Here is a 16,172-nt window from a genome sequence, read left to right as displayed (position 1 = left end):
AGTCTTCTGGAGACGTATGCTGTGCATGTTTGTTCTGATGTGTGCATACCAACTTGGGGACATACGTTTTATCACCACTTGGAATTATTATGTAGATATCAATTAATTATTTCAACAGAAGTAAATTGAGTAAATAGTAGCTTATTTGGGAGAACATATTCTAAATAGTGTTAGGGTCATGTTGTAGGTTGTTATATTTATGTGTTACAGGATAATTAAAAGCTAGAAATAGGCAAGGTATGAAATCCTATAATGGTGATCAGAATCTGAGTCTTATAGTTGGAAAGGAAGGCAGACCAAGTTAGGTTCACTAGAACATATAATGGTCAGAAGCAGCTGAGTTTGGTATACAGCTTATTAATGAAGAATTGAAACAGAGGAAAAGCCAAGGATACAGCAGCAACAACATTACTGGATAGGAGCACAATGATTTGGCAAGGGGAAAATCACATAGCATGTCTTATGTAGGAAGCCAAGGGGTGGAACTAAAACATGTTGTAACATTAGCATAGATTAGACTGAGCAGCAGCATGGCCACAGGAGTCCTAAGTTCAAATTCTGGCAGTAATGTCAGAATGACCTTTAGATGATTCAGTAGATTGCATATTGGGATATTTGAGTCAAAACTCTTTAGCCAATCTAGCATCTTCTGCCAGCTCCCAATATTTTCCTTCTAGACCTTTTCACTTAACCAAGTAATGTAGTCTTTTTCTATGAGTTCTACGGTTCTCGCAAAGTCCAGGATCTTCTCTAGAATTAATACTTCTCTTTCAACGTTAACTGGTAGTGACAAAATTCTCATACAGCAATTTAAACAGAGAAACATGAACTACTGGATGTATTTTCATAGAGACTGGACATTCTAAGTTGAAAGCAACTCAGTGAATTTTAGGCATGGAGGATATTGCAAATAAGAGATCTTGAGGAATAAAGGTTTACCTATGAGGAGGAAGAACTAAGATGGTGGATGAATCGGCAAGAATGTACAGTAAATGAGGGTCTATGATGGATTTGCCTTCTGGTACAGCATCCAAAGATTCAAAAGATGGGGACAAGACAACAGCCTTCCTATTCTTAGCTAGGTTAAAGAGGTAAAAAGAATAAGGACCATATTATCTGGTGTGGATAAAGACATTGGACAGACTGAAGGTAGAACAGATTTTTGTGGTTAGAAAAGATGGTCAAATCTAACATGGCACCCTTGCAAAGATGTCTCCACAATTACAAAACCAATTTGATAGTATGATAGTAAGAAGTTCCCTGCAACTAATAACCTAGTTCCTCTCCTCTGGATGGAGTTTCCAGGAGAAAATCTCACATGGGTCGGTATATTTACTAAGCATTGGTCTGGGTTTTACATTGGTTACTGCAATCTAATGATTTGCTAAGAGCAAAACTGATGGGAATTCTCGGAAAATACAGATTTTAGAAAGCTATTGAACTTGACTCATAATCAATGGTATGTTCATTGGAAGTATAGAGACACCCACATTTACTAAGAAGCAGGTTTAGAGCCCACTGCAAAACCGATGGCAACCCCGTCAAAATAATAGACCTGGTTCTGGCAGGCTAGTTTGCGTGCAGGCTTTGGTATGTAAAAAGGGGGAAAAAAAAATGTACACTATAACAGGGAGAGACTCCGTGTGGTGTTCCATGCTATAGTGGCAACCAGCCCTAGACTGGTTAGCCCAGTACTGGAGTCCCAAGGGAAATGGGTGTCAATGTACTGTATTAGCAGTGCTCGCAAGCGGGTCGATGGTGCCCTAGTGCGCATGCGCATGACGGAGGGAGCTCCGTCGTGCGCATGTGCGAGACCCATATAACGACGGGGTAGCCGTTGTTATGGGTCTCGCACCAAAGGGGGTGTGCTGTCGATGTTGATTGACAGCACGCCCCCTTTGGTGGGCGTGCCGAGGGCGTGGCTGCCAGACGGAGGCGCTTCCATGGGAACGCCTACCGTCTGGGTCCGGCCCCACTGACATCACTAGTGATGTTAGTGGGAGTGATTTTGGCTCTGATAGAGCCAAAATCACTCCAGGGCTTGCGGTCACCGAGACCCTACCGCAGGGTCTCGTCACAAGCCCGATGGTCACGATGGTCTTGACCATCGCGACCATCTTTTTGGCCACTCGCATATGCTGTGGGTGGTCACCCACAGCTATGCGAGCGGCCAGGAGGCCGCTCCAAGTTTAGGTAGGAGGGCCCTGATTCAGAGCAAGCGCTCTGGTCAGAGCGTTCGGCTCTGAATCAGGCCCACTGTCCCCACAGATTTTTTTTTCAGCTCCTACACAGACAGAGAATGCACGCAGGTCTACTCTCTTTAATGTGTTCAGGCGTCTGTTCCCGCCCGACCAGCACGCCCTTGCTTTTATACAGGGGGAGGGATCTCTACCCTCCAGCCTGACACCACCCTGTACTGTGACGGGCCCGAGATGCACCAACCGGCACTCTCCCCTGCCCCAATGCGCTGCATCCCCATACAACCTACTGCCCGGCACTCCTCCCCGCCCCAATGCACCACATCCCGTAGCCCAGCGGCAGGTGCCGGGAACACCCCGCCCGCCGTCCCCTCACAGACCAGCGCCGCCGGACCCGGTAAGTGTGTTCCGGCCAGGGGCGGATTGGGAAATGAAAGTGGCCCTGGAAAAAAACAAGACCCTATGTGTGCGCACCGAAAAAGTGGGTGTGGCTTTGCGGCGAGGGGCGTGGCTTTGTGGCAAGGGGTGTGGCCTTGTGTGAAATGCTATGCCCGCAAGCTGGTCTCCTTGTTTTCATCATACTGTGGACATGCCCAACGCTCCGGGAGCTGATGGATATGCCCCCAGTCCCTCTCACCAGAGAATAAACACAGCATGTGAATAAGTATTTTCTTACCTATATGATTTCTTTGAAACTCTGAAGAAATTGATCCTCCCTGGACAGGCAGTGTCCTCAGTCAGTTTTCACTATTCATGCAGGAGATCACATGGTCCGGAAGCCGCCTGTTAGCGTAGGAATAAAGCCAATGTCATCAACATGCAACAGAGGTTCTCGCCAGTACCTTCCCCCTGTATCTCACCAGCATCATTCCCCTGTCATTCTCCAATACCATCCACCTGGGTCTCTCCAATACATCCCACTGTCCAGCTGCAGCTACTCTTTGCCCCCAGGGCCATCTCCTTTTTCCCCGGCACCATCTCCTCTGTGCTCCCAGTGTCAACCCCCTCCCCACATCACAGCATCCTCCCGCAGCACAGCAGAACCCTCTCCCCTCACAGCACTACTCATAGCCCCCTTCATAGCCCCTCACAGCACAGCCCTCCTCATCACAGCCCCCTCATAGCACAGTCCTCCACACCACAGCCCCCCTCAGCACAATCTCCCTCATATGACAGCCCCCCACAACACAGCCCCCCTCAACACAGCCCCCCTCAACACAGCCCCCCTCAACACAGCCCCTCACAGCACAATCGCCCGCATAGCACAGACCCTCTAACAGCACAGCAGAGTCTCCCTCATATGACATCCCCCCTCAGAGCAAAACCCATCATTACAGGCTGTCACAGCACAACCTCCTTCATCACAGTCCCTCATAGCACAGGCCCCCATATCACAGCTCCTCACAGCATAGTCCCCCTCATAGCACAGCACCTTACATCACAGGCTCCCTCAGCACAGCATCTCACAGTACAGACCCCCAAACCACAGGCCCTCACACCAGTCCCTTTGCAGCTCAGCCCCTCAAACCACAGTCCCTTTGTGGCACAGCCCCTCACAGCACAGCCCTTCACATCACCTCAGCCCTTTATATCACAGCCTCAAGGCACAGCCTGTCTCCTGTCTGCCAGCACCTGCTGCCGGTACCTGCACAGCAGGGGACTAGCAGCAGCAGCGGGGAACTAGCGGCAGCAGCGGGGGACTAGCGGCAGCAGCGGGGGACTAGCGGCAGCAGCGGGGGTTTGGCAGTGCTATACTTACCTTTACTGCCGGACACGGACCCACTCTGCCGCCTCCAGTGGGCTGCTTGTCATACAAGAAAGCAGTGACGGGTTAGGGGGGCGGGGCCACAGGTGACAAGCGGCCCCACAGAACAATTGGCCCACCGGGAAACTTCCCGCTGAAGGTAATGGCCAATCCGCCCCTGGTTCCGGCGTCTGGCGCGCTGTGACACTATTGATGCCCGTTGGTTTGAACTGGAGCAAAAAGCAACGCTTAGTATATTTAAGCTACAGAGTCCATCTCAATTTAAATGCCTTCCACTCATATCCCTTATCTAACTTACTGAAAGATCGATCTCTTGTAATCGTTCTCTGAACGATATATCCACTTTAAAAGAAAGATAAGGGATTATTTAAAGAAGCTGTTAGATCCTGTGAGGCCATCTCCTCCTGAAAAACCATCAAAGTTTCAACCAAGGCTTCATTCCAATGATGTTTCAATGTCAAAGTATGAAACGGATAGGTATACTAACCCGCCATCAGTGGAGCCTGCCAAAAGCAGAGAAGACTAGATGCAGCTGAAGATGCTCAACATGGCTCATTGATAATTCCAATAAAATTATCTAGGAAAAACATGTAATTATGCAGGAATGGACTATTGCACTCCTATAAGGGAGAGGCTCAGGTGACAGCATGGCCAGAGAATAGCAATTTTATTTATGTTACCTTTGCTTTTATTCAGGGGAATTTCCGAAGTAAAAGCTTAAATTAAATGGAATACTTATTCAGGAAGCATCTGCAGAGTTTTGGATCTCCATCATAATTAGGGAGTTTAGGGTATTTTCTGCTGAAGGGACATCAAAGTGTCAGAGAGAGAATCAGGTGGTACTGTGGGTTGAGCGAGTCCGGACAACAATCGAGGCCCTGCAGTCTTTGGACCTCATTCAGACCTGTTCGCAAGCGCCTATGTGCTCACAAGTGGGTCGATGGTGGGGCACTGCGCACGCGCCGCGTGTGCAAGCCCCGGAGTGAGAGAGAAATTCTCTCGCTTCAGGGCTCGCTACAAAAGGGGCGGCTGTCGATGTTGATCGACAGCTCGCCCCGTTTTGTAGGCGTGGTGGGTGGCCGGACAAACGGAGGCGTTCCTGAAAGAACGCCTACCGTTTGTAGACGGCCCTACTGACATCACCATCACCTACCACAAGGGTCTCGTCGCAAGCCCTGATGGTCGCGATGGTCTCGACCATCGCGACCATCACCTAGTCACTCGCTAAAGCTGTGGGTGGTAACAGCTTAGCGAGCGGCCAGGAGGCCGCCTTTCAAAAGGAAAGCGGCCGCCCTCATTCAGAGCGAGCGCTCGCATTTTGCGAGCAGCCCTGAATGAGGTCCTTTGAGTGAACTGGTCTTGATGTTAGCACTCGCTGATCAAAGGCATGGAGTCTAACGGACCCCTGGAATTTACCCTAATGAAGGATAGGGCTTCACTGTAAAAACCTCATGGATTGCGGCCAATTCCAGCCGATTTCAGAACCAGAAGGTATGGTGATATTGACCACAGAAGGATGCAGAGATAAAAGGTAGAAATGAACCAGAGTCAGGAAATTCTGTTAACAACACGAAGAAGCTGCAGCAGCACCCTTGACACACTTATGAGGTATCCCAGGTTCAAAAAAGCCTACAAAGAGACACGGCAAATGCCACTTGTTTTTAGAAGCAGAGCAAGTGCAGCTAGGACTGAAAATAGCATTGGGTGCTGGGTCCGGAAAGGGGAAGGCGGATTCCTGAGGATAGTACATCCCCCCCACTCCTCCATATGTTTCTCTCCTCCCCCATCTGGTTTTCTCTCCTCCTCTTTCACCTGGTTCTTTCCTCTTCCCCATCTCTGGTTCTCTATCTGAGTTTCTCTCCTTTCCATCCTCAATTTGAGTCCCTTTCCATTGCCCAGCCTATCTGATTTTCTATCCTCTATCTACATTCCTAACCCCCTTTTTTGTTCTCTCTGCTCTCTCCCATCCCTATATGACTTCACCGCATCTCTGTTCTCTCTCATTTTACTCCTTTCTGGTTTTCTTTCCTGTCCTCTTTTCCTCTTTAAATCTTTCTTCCACTCCACCCCCCCTCTCTGCTTCTCCTTTCTTTGTCCTACCCCCATTCCTTTGCTCTGTGATTCCCCATCTGCCTAGTAATCTTTTTACTAACTAAACCCAAGAAGCCACCAGAGCTATTAAGCTGGCTCTGGAGCTACATTATTCATTATATATGGTAAAAACCAATGTGCGTCCCATTAAACACAGGTACAGTCAGGTCCATAAATATTGGGACATCGACAGAATTTTCATATTTTGGCCTCTATTCACCACCACAATGGCTTTGAAATGAAACAAACAAGATGTGATTTAACTGCAGACTTTCAGATTTAATTTGAGGGTAATTACATCCATATCAGGTGAACGGTGTAGGAATTACAACGGTTTCTATATTTGCCTCCCAGTTTTTAAGGGGCCAAAAGTAATGGGACAAACTATACAATCCTAAATCTAACTTTCACTTTTTAATACTATGTTGCAAATCCTTTGCAGGTAATTACAGCCTGAAGTCTGGAACGCATAGACATCATCAGACGCTGGGTTTCATCCCTGGTGATGCTCTGCCCGGCCTCTACTGCAAATGTCTTCAGTTCCTGCTTGTTCTTGGGGCATTTTCCCTTCAGTTTTGTCTTCATCAAGTGAAATGCATGCTCAATCGATTTCAGGTCAGGGGACTGACTTGGCCATTGCATAACATTCCACTTTTTAGCCTTAAAAAACTCTTTGGTTGCTTTTGCAGTATGCTTCGGGTCATTGTCCATCTGCACTGTGAAGCGCTGTCCAATGAGTTTCTGAAGCATTTGACTGAATATGAGCATATAATATTGCCCGAAACACTTCAGAATTCATTCTGCTGCTTTTGTCAGCAGTCACATCATCAATAAATACAAGGGAACCAGTTCCATTGGCAGCCATACATGCCCACACCATGACACTAACACCACCATGCTTCACTGATGACGTGGTATGTTTTGGATCATGAGCAGTTCCTTTCCTTCTCTTCTCTTCCCATCACTCTGGTACAAGTTGATCTTTGTCTCATCTGTCCATAGGATGTTGTTCCAGAACGGTAATGGCTTTTTTAGATGTTGTTTGGCAAACTCTAATCTGGTCTTCCTGTTTTTGTGGCTCGCCAATGGTTTGCATCTTGTGATGAACCCTCTATATTCACTCTTGTGAAGTCTTCTCTTGATTGTTGACTTTGACACATATATATCTACCTCCTGGAGAGTGTTCTTGATTTGGCCAACTGTTGTGAATGGGTTTTTCGTCACCAGGGAAATAATTCTTTTGTCATCCACCACAGTTGTTTTCCGTGGTCTTCCGAGTCTTTTGGTGTTGATGAGCTCTCCGGTGCGTTCTTTCTTTTTAAGAATGTACCAAACAGTTGATTTGGCCACACCTAATGTTTTTGCTATCTTTCTGATGGGTTTGTTTAGATTTTTCAGCCTAATGATGGCTTGCTTCACTGATAGTGACAGCTCTTTGGATCTCATATTGAGAGTTGACAGCAACTGATTCCAAATGCAAATGTCACACCTATAATCAACTCCAGACCTTTTACCTGCTTAATTGATAATGAAATAATGAGGGAATAGCCCACACCTGTCCATGAAAAAGCTTTTGAGTTGATACTCCCATTACTTTTGGCCCCTTAAAAAGTGGGAGGCACATATTGAAACTGTTGTAATTCCTACACTGTTCACCCGATTTGAATGTAATTACCCTCAAATTAAATGTGAAAGTCTGCGGTTAAAGCACATCTTGTTTGTTTCATTTCAAAACTATTGTGGTGGTGAATAGAGGTCAAAATCTGAAAATTCTGTCAATGTCCCAATATTTATGGACCTGACTGTATATTCATGTGTGAGAACCAATGCCCTATACCAGGGGTCTTCAAACTTGGCCCTCCAGATGCTGTGGAACTACACATCCCAGCATGCACTGCACATAGTTTTAGCATGCTGTTATATCAAAAAGGTGGCAGTGCATGCTGGGATGTGTAGTTCCACAGCAGCTGGAGGGCCAAGTTTGAAAACCCCTGCCCAATACCATCACTGTACTTTACTGAACATACAGTACTATGGGGCTGATTCTGAGTCACACACAAAGGCGCTGTAGTTGTGGGCAGCTGCGGAACTCTGATTTACTACCTTATGCTAATGCCAGATTAGACAGGGCTAATGCAGGGGTTTGTGTATCTGAAAGTGGAAGCCCTTGCCATCCACTGATTTTATTCCAGCCACCACAGACATCATGATTAGCATCAGCACTTCATCTAGACCCATGCACAACTCATAATCGAACTGAGCCATGACACTAAGACAGGGCGATTACATGTGCTAGCATTCTTGCCACCCAATTGCCATCACGGAAAGATAAATGTGGCCAAGCTCTATACCACCCAGAATAGGACGGATATATGTGCATGTGCTGTGTGTTTACATCCATAAAGACTCAGAATCAGCCCCTCTATCTGTATTATATATTTATTTTTTCCTTAGTATAACAACATGTTTTGCTTTCACACTAGGAATACAAAGAGTACTCCAATGAAACACAAGCTTTGGAGGAGTTACTGATCTTGGTTCTGATCATAGGACGTTGGCTGATGCCAAAAGGTCACATGAGTAGAGACCAACTCTCTCAATTACTTCTGACGTACCTTGGTTTAGGTGCAGACATCCTGGATGTTTTAGAATTAATTAAGGACCCAGCAGTGAACACCAACTCCGCTATAGTCATCGTGGGACTGTGCCTGTTTAGCTGGGCAATCCTGCAATTCACAATCGTGCTCACACAAAGTGTGTCCCCGCCATCTCAGAAAGCACTGGGCGATGGGGAGTCAGATACATCACCTGACAGGCTGGATGTCACCTCGTGCTGCACTACTCAAATGTGGCCTCTGGTCATCACTGTGGGGATGCAGGATGGACCTTTCCTTGTTTATCGTATTTACTTGACATCTATGCAGGGTGTGCTTGATGATTCAATGACTTTCTTTATTTGCAAAAACTTTTTGATGGTCGTGTTACAAATATACAGGATTATTTTATTTATGTGCGAAGAGAAGCGCAATAGGAAGAAGGCTGAACAAACTCGTATAAATATTGACTAATACATATTGGAAAGGAGAAGTTATTGAGGAAAAACAGCACCATCCTAGCCTTTTCCAAGGACAATGTTATATTTCAGGACTTTTTAGCTGCTGTTTAAAAAGAAATAAAAAGTTGCAAATGCTGTGTTACAGCGTGCACGGGTGCTGAAAGTGGCCGTCTCAGGGTTGCACAACCAGACGCAGGCTTGTACACGTGAGGAGGCTGATACTAACATTTGCATATTATCGCACCTATGCAACAGACGCTAGAGCGGATACAGCAGCACAGATCTCTGAATCAGGCCCTATATGTTTCTGCATATTTATCAGCAAATACCTGTATGAGTGTCACTTACAGCAAAGTAACAATACAGAACCACGGTGTAAATATTCTGTGATCTTGCATGCCTATTTTCGTGTGAACGCCCATGTTTAAATGGAGGAACGCATAGGTTAGCAGGCCACTGTGGTGGTGACCATGGAGGACAAAATGTATCACATTCTGACAGGAGGAGCTCTGCACATGGGTTTTTTCTGGGTTGTGTGTAACTAAGGGCCTGATTCAGCAAGGATTGCAAATGCGATTACGCACGCAATTGGATGATTGTTGCGTTCTGCGCATGCATATGCATCGCAGTGCACAAACACAACACTGCGATCGGGACTGCGATCGCAGTGACTACGCAGACCCATCACAGAGTGATTGACAGTAAGTACCGTTTGGGAGTGGAGATGGGGGGTGATCAGCAAATCAGCAAAACACTGGCGTGCCAGTGCGTTTCAACACCATTGTAGGGGTGTGCATAAATTAGCCACTGCGATGCCATACACAGCTTGTGTACTCACTGCGTGTGACGAGGTTAGCAATTCCTGAGTAAGGTCAGACATTGTGCAATTGTTGTGCACGAGGCTACGATTGTGCTCAATGTTACCAATGGTTTTGCAGTCTTGTTAAGTACTATGAATTTGAGTAAGGTAAGGTGGGCATCCTTACGTGCTGCAATGGCATACGATCGCAGAGGATTAGCATATCTTCGAAGTGAGAGTGCATGCGTAATCGCTATTGCAATCCGTACTGAGGGCCTGATTCAGAGCCGGACGCTATTTGCGGACGGTCGTTCTAAAAAAGGGGCCGGATATTTAAATTGAGCGCTCGCTCTTTGCGGTGTGTTGACACCTCTATGTCTGAGCGAGTGTCCGAAAAATGTGCTCGCTATTTTGTAAAGACGCCCCTTTGCCGTTCACATCACACGTCATCTCCGGTATTTATTAGATTAATCGGGAACATCGAAAGGCATCTGAACTGCTCGCAGTGCTTGTGGTAGGATTTTCTTACCGCTATCACTGCGAGCAGTTCAGGCTAAAAGACAACCAAGTAACGTGGCCGATGACGCTCCTCTAATAATTATGCACTCCCATTAAACGCCCTTTTGACCGTTAGGCATGCCTGCATTCGGATCTCCACTCCCCAAATTTCAAGCACCTTCCCTTGTTACCACCCACAAACGGTACATTCTGTCAATCAAATTAGCAGCCCCTCGCTGTTTTACGAGCGCACGATTTCCGACTGCAATGACTGTTTTGCGCATGCGCATTATGACCCATACGCAGTTGTGCGAACATCGCTCAGAGCGAACGAGCAGCCACTTACGAGCGGCTCTGAATCAGGCCATAAGTTCCTTATATGATGTTATGAAAAACACACTTATTTGTTAAAATAAATGTTGTTAAATAACTTTTTAAGACTCATTTTATTTACAAACAAAACTTCAAATATGTAGCTTTAAAGCAAGGGTGGGGAACCTTTTTTCTGCCAAGGGCCATTTGGATATTTATAAAATCATTCGCGGGCCATACAAAACTATCAACTTAAAAATTTGCCTGATTATATATATATATATATATATATACTGTATATTCCCACATGTCACTCACACTGTGCTTCCCCTTCCCACCTACACTGTCCACCCTCTTCCCTCATCTCACCCACACTGTACACCCTCTTCCCTCATCTCACCCAAACTGTGCTCCCCCTTCCCACGTTACCCACACTGTCCACCCTCATCTCACCCGCACTGTGCTCCCCCTTCCCACGTGTCACCCACACTGTGCTCCCCCTTCCCACATGTCACCCACACTGTGCTCCCCCTTCCCACATGTCACCCACACTATGCTCCCCCTTTCCACATGTCACCCACACTGTGCTCCCCCTTTCCACATGTCACCCACACTGTGCTCCCCTTTCCCACATGTCACCCACACTGTGCTCCCCCTTCCCACGTCACCCACACTGGGCTCCCCCTTCCCACGTCACCCACACTGGGCTCCCCCTTCCCACATGTCACCCACACTGTGCTCCCCCTTCAACACTTACCTGTACCAACGCTGAAAGGAAAAGTCATCCAGGGCCATCTTCATTCTTCTGCTTCTTAACCACTTAACTGACTTAGGCCCGTATTCAATTTGAGCCAAGCCGCGTTAGCTTAACGCGGCCTGGAATTAACGCCGACTTCGCCTGTTTTCCAGGCGTTAAAGTATCGCGTGCGTGCCCGCGTATCCCCATATTCAATTTGAAAGTAGGCGAAAACGGGACCCGGCGATACTTGGATCGGCGGTGAAAAAACGTTTTTGGCTGCAAAAGAAAGTCGGGTTTTTAAATAGGTGCGGCAGGTTTTTTTTTTTTTCGACTTTGAAGAAGTGATGCAGAAGAGCATTTAGCTTATTTTTTTCGTTTTTAAAAATGGTCCCATCAAATTTGGGGTGCATGAAAATGGGTACTAGCATATTTTTAAGTCCCAAAACGCATTTTTTTTTAATTCTGCAAAAATGCACCTGCCTCAGCTATTTGAAACCCCGACTTCCTTCAGTTGTTAAAAATGGGGGTACCCATAGTGATCCCCCATGTCTACACATCTTTAGCGGGGTCCCTAGAATATTTCCCGAAAATTCCCATTTTGTTTAACCTGTAAAAAAAAGTAGTAAAAATTTACAAAAAAAATGACATAAGGTCCCCCCCCAAAAGCCAAACCAGCCCCAGGCTTGCCAGCCAGTGGTGGTTTCTAAAAATATGGGGAACAAAAAGTGTAGGGTTCCACTGTATTTTAGAAACCAACCCAAGGCTGCAGGGACCAGTTGTGGTTTTAAATATAGGGGTAAAAAAAAACGTGGGGATCCCCCTATATTTAAGACCAGCACCAGACCCAACCGAACGGGGTGTAATGCCACAGCCCGGAGACCCAATCACCGGGGCTCCAGGTCCAAAGCATTAGCACCCCAAACCGGTCAACGCAAGCCTGTGATCTCGGGGGAGTCGGGGACCCCCCAAAGAAGGGACCCCCCCTCCAGAGCACCACAAGCTTATGCTGAAGCCTGGGGCTCTTCCCGATACCCCTGGCTTGGTGGGTATGGAGGTAATGGGGGGGCCAAATAATGTGAAACTATTGTGCTTTACAGTGGAACTACAAGTGCCAGCATGGCTGCCATTTCGCACTTGTGGAACAACAAGTGCCAGCAGACATGCGGCACCTGTAACTTCACTGTAAAATAAATAGTTAAAAAAAGACAAAATACACACCGTGACAGTATAACTTTATTACACACACCTACCCATTCACATACACATACTTACCTATACCAGATGAATCTGTCCTCTTCTCCAGTAGAATATCCGAAAACATGGCACTGCAAAGAAGAATTCATACTCACCTATATCCTGGCGCTGGTCTTCGCAGCATCAGCGGCCACTCTACAGTCAGCGCAGCCGCTGATTGGCTCTCGGGACTGCCAGCTACGTGCATGTTCCAGCAGCTGGCATTTGGGAGCTATGAGTATGTGTGGCAACACACATACTGATAGCTAGTGCGTGGATCGGGTAAACTCCTTTTTTTGTTTTGCCAAGTCCCAGGGATGCTGCGGAGACCAGCGCCAGGATAAAGGTGAGCATGAATTCTTCTTTGCAGTGCCATGTTTTCGGATATTCTACTGGAGAAGGGGACAGATTCATCTTGTATAGGTAAGTATGTGTGAATGGGTAGGTGTGTGTAATAAAGTTATACTGGACAGGGTGTGTGTGTTTTTTTTTTTTAACTATTTATTTTACAGTGAAGTTACAGGTGCCGCATGTCTGCTGACACTTGTAGTTCCACAAGTGCAAAATGGCAGGCATGCTGGCACTTGTAGTTCCACTGTAAAGTACAATAGTTTTACATTATTTGGCCCCCCCCATTACCCCCATACCCAGCAAGCCAGGGGTAGGGGGAAGAGCCCCGGGCTTCAGCGTAAGCCTGGGGTGTTCAGGAGGGGGGGACCCTTCTTTGGGGGGTTCCCGACTCCCCTGAGATCACCGGCTTGCGCTGACTGACTTGGGGTGCTAATACTTTGGATCTGGAGCCTCGGTGATTGGGTCTCCGGGCTGTGGCATTACAGCCCGGTCGGTTGGGTCTGGTGCTGGTCTTAAATATAGGGGGTACCCCACGTCTTTTTTGCCCCCTATATTTAAAACCAGCACTAGTCCCTGCAGCCTGGTGTTGGTTTCTAAAATACGGTGGAACCCTACACATTTTGTTCCCCGTATTTTTAGAAACCACCACTAGCTGCCAAGCCTGGGGCTGGTTTGGCTTTTGGAGGGGGGCCCTATGTAATTTTTTTTTTATCTTTTATCCTGTTTTTTTTACAGGTAGAAACATAACGGGAATTTTCTTAAAATATTCCAGGGGACACCCTAAAGATGTTTAGACATAGGGGATCACTATGGGTACCCCCTTTATTATCTCTTGAAGGAAGTCGGGGTTTGTAATAGCCGCGGCAGGTGCATAAATGCAGCTTGGAAGAAAGTGCTGCAGAAAAGCATTCAGAAGATTTTTTGGGGAAAAATAACTATGCCCATCAGGTTTGGGGTACTTGAAAATGGGGGTCAGCATATTTTAAAGTTGCTAAAGTGAGTTGAAAAAAACATGAAAAACCCACCTGCCGCAAGCAGCTGCAATGAAAAAAACACTTGGGGCATACTTGGGGACCCCCCCCAGAGTAAAGTTCGCTAGTTTTTAACTTTGTTACCCAATACCCAATTTTTTTTTTCACCCCCAAAATTAAGGTGATTTTTTGGGGTGTCCAAAAGTGTTTTTTTTTTTTTTTTTTTTTTGACACAGTTTACCTTTGGGGAACTATCTGAAGGCTGTACAGGGGGTCCCGCAATGTTGCACCCCAAAACCCCAATTCTGCACATTTTGACGTCTGCTATTCATAGGCGATACTTTTCCACCTATTACATAGCGTTAACTTTCCTCCTAGGCGGCAAGTCTTTCAAATTGAATACGGAGGAAAACTAAAACAGGCGATAATGACGTCATCGGCGGTAAATTACCGTGAATCCGGACTTAACTCCTCAAATTGAATACGGCCCTTAGAGTGAAAAGTGATAAGGTTCCAGCCAATCAGCTCCCAACTGCCATCTCACAGGCTGTTTTGAAAAATGACAGTTGGGAGCTGATTGGCTGGCACCTTATCACAGACTTATCACTTTTCACTCTGTCTCTTATCACTGCTTAGTACATAGACCCCTTAGTGTCTATTTACTAAGCAGTGTTAGGAGAAGTGAAGAGTGAAAAGTGATAAGGTGTCAGCCAATCAGCTCCTAACTGCCATCTCACAGGCTGTGTTTGAAAAATGGCAGTTGGGAGCTGATTGGCTGGCACCTTATCACTTTTCACTCTTCACTTTTCACTTCTCCTAACTAGGGGTGAGCGGGTAAATCCGAGTAAAACCGAGCCTGCACATCCCTACTCCTAACACTGCTTAGTAATAGACCACTAATTATTTTTCAAAAAAACGCTCCGAAATTGTTTTTTTTATTTTTTATGATTGAATTAGGTCAAGAACATCTTTTTAAAACTATTCCAACGCATTTTTTTTTTTAAACACCATATACCATAAAAATAAACATGTTTATGGTATACTGTAGTGATGGCCATTGACAGCTGTACCATCGATGGCCGATGGGTTCAACCATCGATAGAAACATTCGATTGTTTGAGAACGCAGCTGCAGGTTGGAGGGCTGCACACACACAATCTATATACATATACAGTATATATATATACACATTATATATATATACACACATACAGTATGTATTACGTGTGTATATATTACACATGTGTGTATATATATATATATATATATATATATATATATATATATATATATATATATATATATATATATATTTTGTGTGATTATTTTTTTTTTGCATGTACAATGCCCCAGCACTGTATCCAGCAGTGATCGGGATGAGGGCGGAGTTGTAGGCAGAAGGAGGGGCCGGGGACAGGGCACTAGGTAACCGCCTGGCCGGGGGAGGAGAGAGTGTTGTGCTGCCGGCTGCGCGGGACGGAGACAGAGCAGTAGCCGCCACCGATGCTGCGGGTTCTGTGGCTTTTATAGAGGCAGCCGCGCTGCTGAAGGCAGGGGGTGGGCTAGCCGCCGGCTCCCCTGGGACAGAGCAGCAGCGGCGGCTAACAAGAGCCGCAGCTGCTGTTTCTGTAGTACAATGTCACCGGCAGCCAGTGCTGGTGAAGGAAGGGGTGGGCTAGTCGCCAACTTCCCGGGGACAGAGCAGCAGCCACGGCTGACAGGAGCAGCAGCTGCCGCTTCTGTAGTTCGATGTCACCGGCAGCCAGCGCCGGTGATGGAAGGGGTGGGAGCACCGCCGGCTCCCCGGAAACAGAGCAGCAGCAGCGGCTGACAAGCCACTGCTGCTGCTTCTATAATACAAAGCCACGCTGGGGACAAGGGGGTGGGTGTCCCGCCGGCTGCCCAGCCCAGGGACACAGCAGGGTAGCCGCGCCGGGAGGGAGGTCATGTCCGCTGCCCGATCACTGCTGGCCACAGTGATCGGGACATACAGGAGGAGAATCCGGTGATGCAGAGGGACCAGGAGGTCCCTCTGATATAGGTGGCTACGGGATAATTAGCTTCCCGCAGCCGCCCAGTGGGCATTTCTGACTGGTCGTATCAGATACGACCATGTCAAGTAAAGCCCAGTCTGGTATGGTCGTATCTGATACGACTGTG

General features: G+C 46.8%; 1 protein-coding gene across 1 annotated transcript in view; it reads left to right on the top strand.

The window, feature by feature from the left end:
- The window catches only part of LOC148532190 (transmembrane protein 26-like), a 73,958-nt gene extending 63,162 nt beyond the window's left edge, over positions 1 to 10,796 (top strand). Inside the window, exon 4 of the mRNA XM_088468204.1 lies at positions 8,538 to 10,796. Within this exon, the coding sequence (XP_088324330.1) occupies positions 8,538 to 9,122 (585 nt within the window). The 3' untranslated portion in view covers positions 9,123 to 10,796. The remainder of the gene's footprint in view (positions 1 to 8,537) is intronic.
- The last annotated feature ends 5,376 nt before the right edge of the window (positions 10,797 to 16,172 follow it).

Source organism: Taudactylus pleione, unplaced genomic scaffold, assembly GCF_031769625.1.
Source record: "Taudactylus pleione unplaced genomic scaffold, aTauple2 ptg000082l, whole genome shotgun sequence".
Classification (NCBI taxonomy): Eukaryota; Metazoa; Chordata; class Amphibia; order Anura; family Myobatrachidae; genus Taudactylus; species Taudactylus pleione.
Note: the sequence above shows the minus strand (reverse complement) of the source record. Positions and strands in the feature narration are given on the sequence as shown.